Source organism: Zeus faber (genome assembly GCF_960531495.2).
Source record: "Zeus faber genome assembly, chromosome: 13".
Lineage (NCBI taxonomy): Eukaryota > Metazoa > Chordata > Actinopteri > Zeiformes > Zeidae > Zeus > Zeus faber.
Genome location: NC_137198.1, coordinates 26,157,712 through 26,167,580, shown reverse-complemented (window position 1 = coordinate 26,167,580; position 9,869 = coordinate 26,157,712). Strand labels below are relative to the sequence as shown.

At 42.7% G+C, this 9,869-nt stretch overlaps 1 protein-coding gene across 1 annotated transcript; it reads left to right on the top strand.

The window, feature by feature from the left end:
• Nucleotides 1-857: 857 nt before the first annotated feature.
• LOC307239495 (retinol dehydrogenase 14-like) lies at nt 858-4,004 on the top strand. Its single transcript, XM_080012898.1, has 2 exons — nt 858-1,167; nt 1,825-4,004. The coding sequence occupies exons 1-2, from the start codon at nt 910-912 to the stop codon at nt 2,440-2,442; spliced, it is 876 nt and encodes a 291-aa protein (XP_079869024.1). The 5' UTR covers nt 858-909; the 3' UTR covers nt 2,443-4,004.
• The last annotated feature ends 5,865 nt before the right edge of the window (nt 4,005-9,869 follow it).

Below are 9,869 nucleotides of genomic sequence, written 5' to 3'. Positions count from 1 at the left end.
CAGTTGCAGCTGGACAAAATAAGTAAACAAATATCACAGTATTTATAAAGATCACATGTCAAATAATTAATAAATGTGATTAAAATGGCAAATAAAATAAATGAGAAATAGACAACTTGTATAAAATTGCCAAAGTAAACAGTGTTGATATGTAGTTTTTTAACTGAAGAAAACAAGAAAGAAAGTGAAAACAGAAGTTGAAAGTTTAGAAAGTGAATTTTTATAAGGACAGCTTGATATTGTTAATGTATGTAGATGATGTCATGTAATGACATGTTATGACATCATCTCGGGCATATTGTGTCCATGGGCAAACATTCTGAATTTTGTTTTTCGGAATTGCAGTTAAACTCATAGCCGGACATTGTTTATCTGTTGTTTATGTTTATCTTATCTTACACTTAGATTGAAAGTTTTTCCATTAGCTTTTTTGCATCATATTTTTCTTCAGAACTTTTTTTTTTATATCGTGACTGACATTGACTGGATTTTTGGGCAATGGCTTCTTTATTGTCTCATATCGGCTATTTTTCGGCATATATATATATATATATATATACGTACAAATATTTACAAATATAATATATATAAAATACATAAAACATATACAGTGTGTGTGTACATAATGTAGTGCACTGCATAATGTAGTGTACATAACATATATATACACGTACAAATATTTACAAATATAATATATATAAAATTGTATATAAAATATACATCCATATAGAAAATGTATACGTTGAAAAAAATTGACACGAACGTCAAGTTGGTCTCGCGTTAGCCTGCGTGCCATTTCGGTCGCGCCGCACTGACCTCTGGGTAATGTAGTATTTTGCGTGGACGTATAGCCATGTCAAGCTAGCGCGCCATGTAAACGCTCTCCGAAACGCATTACTGCAGGAAGCCATGGAATCCACCACAATGATGAGTGGCAAGACCGTGATAGTGACCGGGGCCAACAGCGGTATCGGGAAAGCTACGGTGGTGTCTCTGCTGAAGCGACAGGGCCGTGTGATAATGGCCTGCAGGGACCCGGGCAGAGCCGAGGAGGCAGCCCGGGAGATCCTCTCCGCTACCGGGGCAGAGAGCGCACGACTTGTCCTCAAACAACTTGACCTGGCGTCCCTCAAATCTGTGCACGCCTTTTGTCGAGACATAATAGAGGTATATTGAAGAAAGTTTAAAAAATAAATAATAATAACAACAATAATAATCATGATAATAATAACAATAGAATAAATACTGTTAATTATGCCTTTCGTTTTAGCTTTAAATTGGTAATCCATATCCGGTAATTGCTTCGTCAAAAATACAACAAAAATCCCATGTTTGATATTTATTGAATATGCACTTTATATGAAACGGCCATTCAATGTATTTTGCGTTATGTTTGTGCTCCGCAATACGGTGTTTACATTGTTGGTGGCGGGGTCCGCCTGTGATGAATTTTGATAAAAGTTGTGTTGCGGTTAGTAAGCTGTCAATATGGATTCACAAAAAAATTAAAATAAGATATTCCCACCACCTCAAACGTCAAAGATAAAAACAAAGATCAAAAGAAGGCATAACTTCCAGCATAAAAAAAAGTTCCAGTTTCAAATGGAATTCTGACACTATGTTTCATTTTACTAATGTGGCCATGGTTACCTATATGTGCCCATGGTTACTGTACAGCTGACGAACTTAACCAATAAGTAATGTTCATCGATTGCATTTATTTAGGGTGCGATACGCTGTAGCCCACAGCTATATTTTGAGAGTTCTTTGGGTGGCCCTAGGCTTTTGTCTCCCCTTTTCCAGGAACCTTTGTTTGATTCACAGAGGGAACCACGGATCGACGTGCTGATCAACAACGCTGGGATCTACCAGTGCCCTTACTCCAAGACGGAGGAGGGTTTCGAGATGCAGTTCGGGGTCAACCACCTCGGCCATTTTCTCCTCACCAACCTGTTGCTGGACCTGCTGAAACGCTCGGCTCCCAGTCGCGTCGTCGTCGTCTCCTCCAAGCTCTATAAGTGTGGCGATATTAACTTTGAGGACCTCAACAGCGAGCAAAGCTACGACAAGGCCTTCGCCTACGGTCGCAGTAAACTGGCCAACCTGCTGTTCACCTGCGAGCTGGCTCGTCGACTGGAGGGCACCGGGGTGACGGTCAACGCCCTCACTCCCGGCGTGGTGAGGACTAACCTGGGAAGACACGTCCGTATCCCCGTCGCGGCCAAGCCTTTGTTCAACCTGGTTTCGCGTAGCTTCTTCAAAAGCCCAGAGCAGGGAGCACAGACTTCGGTCCACCTAGCCTGCAGTCCGGACGTGCAGGGCGTCCGGGGAAAGTGCTTCTCTGACTGCAAGCCGCAGGCGCTGCTGCCCAAGGCCACCGACCAAGAGGTGGCGCAGAAACTGTGGGATATCAGCGAGGTCATGGTGGGCATAACCACGTGAAGCGGCTGGGTTTTCATGAAGTGCGGCTAGCCGCTGCACGCCGTTTTGCCATTATGATACAGCATGCTACAATGTGAAATGGGTGTCCTTGCACTAAAAATTGGCCGCCTCCAGCTGAATGCCTCTCGAAGAAAACCTGACGTCCAAAATGTGACATTGCTAAACTTGCCACCTGTTGGTATTGGATTTAACTTCAGCGTTCTCACCGCAGCGCTCACTCTGATCTGTCAAGGCCTAAAGGGCTGGAGTGCAACATCAAATCACCGGCCAAAGAGCTATTTCTTTCGTAAATTAAAAAAAAAAAAAAAAACCGAACACATCACTGTCCGAGTGCTTAATATGCAAGATTCACTGCGGAGAGGGAAGTGAGTTTTCACTCCTCTGAAGTGGTTGAAATAATTAGCGTTTTAATCCTTCAAGATGAAGTGGTGGAGTGTCCGGATCCCGCCCGCCTGAGTGCAAGCGGATATTACAGATGTCAATGCCTACTGCGGAAATTACTTCAAGGTAAATGAAGGTTTCCTAGGTCCTTTATGACGTTTATGATTAGAACATGTATTTCTGAGTAGACAAGGGGAGGTGGGTTAAAAGTCACAAGACATGGTTGGTGTACAGTACAGTATGTGAACGTCATCGGATTCCAACATATTTCTACAGCTAGTTCTGCAGTGAGAGCATTTATTATCCGTCTTCCTCTGTTATTTCATTGAAACAACAATCATTTGCATATGTATCTGTCAATTTTACCTAAGAGTCCAAGGACGTACAGTGCATACAACCAATGTTTTACCAACATTTGTTGACATTATTGCAGCATCTTAATCAATGGCTTCACTGAATGCAGGAATTTGACTAAATTATTGCCTTTTTTTATTTTGAAGTTGTCTCCTTATTTTTTGGTTCCCCCGGTGGCTGTTTACTCAGGATAAGGAGCATCGATGGTTATATTGTTATTGCACTAATTCATCATTTGTTACGCATAATAAGTAATGGCACCCGGCTTGCGTGTGTGGCAAACAACAGGATTCGAGTTCGCAAAAATGAATTCTCTGCAAGCGGTTAGTTAGGCTTAAAGCGGCCGTGCTCGTTTCCAGAGCTCAACGGCGGTCATTAGCGGGGAATGTTTTTCTTCCCGGTCACCCATAGATGGGCTCTACACAAAATTGTAGAAAGACCCCCACATTTCTTCCGTCTTTCCCACCTGGATTGTTCATAAGGACATTTTGTGGATCGTTGGCTGCAGTGGAGGGGTTGAAAACAGGGTTGGCCACATTTATCTAATCAGTCTTGTCGAAAATGGGCTCAGGGCTTTTTCACAGTGGCTCTGTCTTATTTACTTTTCGAATAACCGAAATTAGCGCAATTGCTCAAATAAATGCAATATTGATAGGTGCCGCAGAGCTGATGCAGTCAGGGAAGTCCAACACAACTTCTGTTTGCTGAAAAATCATCCAGTCTCCTACTGGACCAGTGGTTTTACGTGTGGTAATCTTTCCTTGACATGTTTTTGAAATGACGACCCTGGCATTCGACCAACAGCATTCCAGCACTGTATTAAACAAGCAGACATTATTTATTCAATAAATAAAGAAATTAAAATATATCTATTCGGGTGTTTATTGAGTTTACAGCACAGGTCATACTCCAGCGTGTTATTTTTTCTGCTTCGCAAACCAACTCGTGAGTCGTAAAACTGTCACAGCGAATGTTTACATAGACCTATGTCATTTTTAGTGTTTCGCCCGTTTTAAGTGAACAATCTCGACTGTGACAGGATTGTCGCACCTTTATCGTGGAAACTGTTGTTCTTGTTATGGTCACCTCGACTGGTTGTATTACAGCGGCGTTTCCCAACCTTTTTTCTGCAACCGCACACTTTTTTACAATGAAATAATCCCACAGCACCACTGTCCTGTTTACCATTAAAAACGTCACAAACACATAGAACTGTGCTTATTAGTACAGCCAACCGATAGTGATGCAAGACTCGCAAGCCATTAATTAATAAACTAATCTTTTAAATGAAAATGGAGTCGCTCGGAGTGGGCGAACAAGTCTTTGACTTATAAACTGCAAATAAAGACTAAATTATTGTACTTTATGTATTAGTCTTGAATAAGTCCAAGGCAAAAAAAAAAAAGTCTCGGAATTTGTGATAATTCATGTTGAATGTGACTGATTTATATTTAGCATTCAAATTAAATAATTGTGACAGAATTAAATGATTCTTGTTAGAATTACATTTAAAACTCAGAGTTGAACACACTCTTCTGACTTGCTCCCCGGACATTAAACTAACTGGATCAAACAAACAAAGCGCCTCAAAATTGAGCAACACTTTTTACTGAGTGACTCATCAAGAACTGAATCGCAAAAGAGTCGAACCTCACGTCACTAATAATAGTTCTCGCTTTCAGTGTGAGACATGAGCTTGTTCTGAGGAACACAAAGCTGATTATTCTGGCTTGACATGATGAATTATATACGGCCTTGCAATTTTGATCTTGCAACATAAGAGGTCGTTTCCATTACTTGTGTATTTTAAGCGAAACTTGAAACACTTTCACGTCGCAGTGGTTGACAAACACTGTACAGTGTATTAGAGCGTCTCGGGCGTGGTGAAGGGGTTTCAGAAACCGACTGTTGAGACAACACAGGATCGTCTCGTCTTTGGCCCGTCCTTGTCAACGGCGAAGCCAAAACCCAACCAGTTCCCACAGTATTGTAAGAACACAGGCCTATAGCCTTTCTCCTTGAGAATATTCATCAACATTTTGCAATGTTTTGCTCCATTTGTAGTTCCGTGGGACCGCGGCTCTAACTAATGTGGTGCCTGACAAGGCGTCCGGTCCTGGCAGCGATAACCACCCCGGATTCTTTTCTGCTCCCAAAAACTGCTGCATGGGCTGTTTCTTCCCACACCACAGCGAGTCAGTCAGCCTCAGATCACAACTCGTGTCTGACGAGATGGTTGGGAGATGTCTGCCGTCTGCAACATAGCAATTATTGTAGGGTGATGAAAATCATTATGGCATGATGGCGTGTGTGTGAATGTGGGGTGTGCGGGGGGAGTATAATGGTGCTCACATATCAAGATGTCAAGGTGAATACCTTGATGCACATTTACAAAGCTCTGCACGGGTGTCAACATTATTGCACAAAATGCAGATGTGTGGATTTGCAATTTTGCGATAGGAACAAAAATGCTCCAGAGTGTTCATTCCACCCCTTTTGCTCAGTGACCGAGAGAAGACTTTGGGTTTTTGTGCGGTTAACGCCTCCTGTGACAGCGAAGTCTTGAAAAACGACTCCCGACAACTTTTCTACGTTTTACCGGGGATGAGAGGGCCAATTCCTTATCTTTCGCCTTTCGCCGTCTTGCCTAATACCATGTCTACCGTGAGCTGGAGGGGGAACAGCCAGGCTGTTTAGTTTGGCACACGACTCCTGAAACATCGCGGTGATGTTCTCAGCTGCAAAGGGCCCGTGACCCTGACAGTGAACTCTTCAACTTTCTCCCCCCGATCGTCAATAACAAAATAATTTAAGCGGTTTTACTTTCACGGTTTATCGTGCACGTTGCGATTTTGCAGTCATTACCAGTGCAATAATTGAATTCTTTGGTGAGTGATGGAGCGCTTAATTTGGATCCGCGGTGAAATATCAAGCTCTCGCTTTGCTTTTCCCAGCGTACGGGGGCAGGGTGGTGTTCATGCAAGTTAACCGATGGCGGAGTTGCACGTTTGGGACATGTCTCAATTAATCATAGGGTAATAATAACAGTAGTAAGCTCTTGGTGTTCTCAATCAATCATCTGCGTTATTTCATTTCTTTGGATTCCTTGGCTGCACTCGCTGTTGTGAAACGCAGACGCATCTAAAGCAGTGCACTGATTTATGTTTTGTCTCAGGTCAGTACCTAGAACAAGTGATAAGACTGCAAAAATGCTTTTTGGAGAAGATCAGAAAAAGACACAAGATGTTGCCAAACTGTTTTAAAGTGGTAATCCATGAGATTATTTTGTCAAAACAAATTACATATACACATTTTTTTTCTGCTTTTTTTTCACTTTTTAAAAATGTATTTGTATAATTTGTGTGCTTCTCCATATGCTTGATTCCGTTGTTGGTGGCGGGGTCCACTTTTCCCGACAAGGCAAAGCTCAGGCATGTGTAAGGCTGCCATGTTGAATATCAACTGGTCTAAATATCAAATGATTGGTTCCTTTGTGGTTGATATGTTTGTCGGTGTTTCCTCCCTGTGAAGTCTTCCTTTAGAATAGGCCTACAGCCTACCTAAAGTGAAATTAGCAAAATTCCTGGACGGTCGATATAAAAAAATACTCTGTCCTCACCCTCTCTTCCAAGGAGTCTACATATGATGGCTGAGAAGTACGTGGATGATTAAGGCCACATTCATTTTTTATCTTTTTTTAATTCAGAGATTATTCCCAGAATGCTGACTTTATTCTAAGAGTTCTGAGATGAATCTCAGAATTTAATTGATTTAAAATATATATATATATATATTTTTTTTTTTTTAAGAATCGTGCGAATTAAATCAGGACTCAGATATAATTCTCAGATATGTATTTTTTTCACATTGCAATATTTTTTTTTCTCATATGGCCCTAATCCTTCTCCATAGAGAAGTAACAAAAAGTGCAGGGTCGCTAAGAATGAATCAATTGGTAAACGCTAGTAACCTGCAGTCATGTCTAGCGAGGATGTACAATATCACACCAAACAATTGAAAACATTTGTTGGCTCTGTTTACTCTACAAATATTCGTTACTCTATTTGATGTTAAACTCTCTTCACCAGCTACAGATGCTTTTCGAGCTAAACAGGTGGCCATACCATGGGGTTCTGAGCTGCTCGCCATGGTTTTATAGCAATGGGAGAATATCGACTTAGCTCTGTTAGATTGTAGCGACGCAGAACTCGCAAACAATTCACTCGTGGCGAATGAACCCTTGAAACGACTGGGGAGTCGCTATCTCCAGCGAGAAGTGAGAGCCCACGGTTGCAAGATGCGCATTGGCCTGTGAGAATTCCAGTCACTGCTCAGAGCTCTTCTGTTTATCCACCCCAAGTGACTGAGTCACTCGTAAAGAGGCAAATCTGTTAAAAGAGTCAAACCTTTTATCACTCATAGATTGGGGGGATGATTCTCAAGGGCGACTGGCGGTATTTAGCGATCCTTCGCTTTACCGGGAGTCCGTTCCCATTCAATTTGATTGGCTAAAATATCGCCCAATGCAGTTTTAACAACGTAGGAAGGAAAGTGGCCCGGTGAAGGTCCCCCGGCCACGGCGATCGCCGGCCGGCCAGGAGCGTGAGATGTCTCGAGTGCGCCCGTAAATCATCTGGAAGAGGTTAGCCTAAAGTAGCGGGAGAGCTCCAGGGAGAACCTTTACGTTCTGCAGCCTACCGCTTGGCCAGGGGGATTTGTTTGGTTTAACCAATCCAAACAGTCGGGAGAAGAAAGAGTCGGCCCTGTGCCTTCCAGTCCCGGAGCGGCTCCTTCGACTTTCCTGTCAAATATGTACACATGTTCTGTCACACACACACACACACACACACACACACACACACACACACACACACACACACACACACACACACATATATGCACATGCACTCAGCAGGGGGTATTTTTGTACTAACATCAACATACATACTTTCACTCCTGTTTATTCAATTTGCTTCCTTTTGCAGTCACTCTCTCTCTCTCTCTCTCTCTCACACGCACACACACACACGCCCGCACACACACATCTTCTGTGTGTCTCGCCTGCACATACAAGTATATTTGAGATGCCAGCTAATTCCTTTCATGCCAACATCAAACCGTCACAGTTCCATAGTTGCAGAAACAAAACGAGCAAGCAGGAACTCCATTCAACGCAACTCTGTCAGGTTGCCTTGGCCTCAGATTTAGATGCGTTACCGCATTTCTCACAACAGCTTCTATGAGTACAGGACACCGCACTCCATCGGACCCGATAATAGATATCGGTCTGCGAGTATCTCTCGCATTTAATTAAGGAGAAATTCAAATGATTTTGCAAGTAAATGGCCGAAGTCAGTCCCAGCAGTAGAACCAGCCTTTCATCCTAAACACAGAGGCCGTGAATTGTTTTCCTCCCAGGGAGATCGACCTTGTCAGCTGCTGCAACAGCCTGAGGGAATGGATTCACCCGACTGACGGGGATTAGTGATGCAAGACTCGCAAACGATTTCTTAGCGGCGAACAAATCTTTCAAGCGACTCGAGTCACCGAAATGAGGAGGAATCCGTGAGGATCCCATCCACAGCTCAGAGCCGAACCGGACTCTTCTGGCTCTCGACCGACAGAATCAAACGAACGAACGAGTCCGAAAATTCAACGAAATCTTTCCGCCGAGCCCAATCTCCAAAGAAAGACAAACTTTTCGCCGCTAATCGAGACCGGGCCCCTCTACCCCCCCTACCCCGTGCTGTTAGCATCACACAGAAACCATCTCGACATCCCACCCCTACCCCACCCCACCTCCCCTTAACCCCTCACAAAGCCAGTTGTCTGCGGAGCGTCATCCCGCCCGGTTTCCACTTGTCAGAGTCCGCCCACGGCACAACGCAACGCATCACAGATTCCGTGTGAAAAATGAGTTCCCTCTCTTCCTCTGAACGCTTCAGAGGCCTGCGAATCGTGACGCTTGTCGCCGATACTTAACATTCTGCTTTTTCCACATGCCAGAAGGCCGTACACCGAGGTTGGAGTTTGAGGTTTTCCCATTTCCCCCAGCGCCACAACTCTAACCAGCTATCCTCTGAGGAAAAGATATGGCTTTTTTTTTGTTCTTATATGAAGGTATGGGAAATTTTAAAAAGACACTGAGAAATTCCCATGCAATGACCTTACCGTAGATCTATTCCCACGGAGTATAAATGTGGTGTTAAAGCTCCCTCTACTGCCAAGAGATGGTGAGATCCTTGTGCATGTACTGTGGAAAACTGTGGACAATTATGGACTCCTGTCACTCTAATGACATTGATTACAGTGTAATAAAGCATTAATAAACAAAGGAGTTGTGGAGGAGCTGATACCAATTAGAAAATAGGCTAAATTATATTTACTTTCAACACAGTTATCAATTTAATGTGATTTACTCTTCAAGATAAAGTGCAATGACCTGGCATGAAAACTGTAACTGGAATGCAGAAGATTTAAATAATTGCATTTTTTAATCATTGAAAGAATAATCATCATGATCATAATAATCCTAATAATTATAAAGTGTTAAAAAGTATCAAAATATTTCCAAAAAATAAACCTTGCCCAATCATCGGTCGATAACTAAGATTGATCAAATTGGAAAAGGGGTTAAAAAAAATGTAAGCGCTAGGAAATGATGAATGGGAGAATAATGTTTTTTATCATTG

What these genes read in the sequence shown, in the direction of transcription:
- LOC307239495 (XM_080012898.1), top strand. Translation starts at nt 910, where the DNA reads ATGGAATCCACCACAATGATGAGTGGCAAGACCGTGATAGTGACCGGG. An exon ending in TTTGTCGAGACATAATAGAG is followed by an intron (nt 1,168 to 1,824) that starts GTATATTGAAGA and finishes TTTGATTCACAG; the next exon opens with AGGGAACCACGGATCGACGT.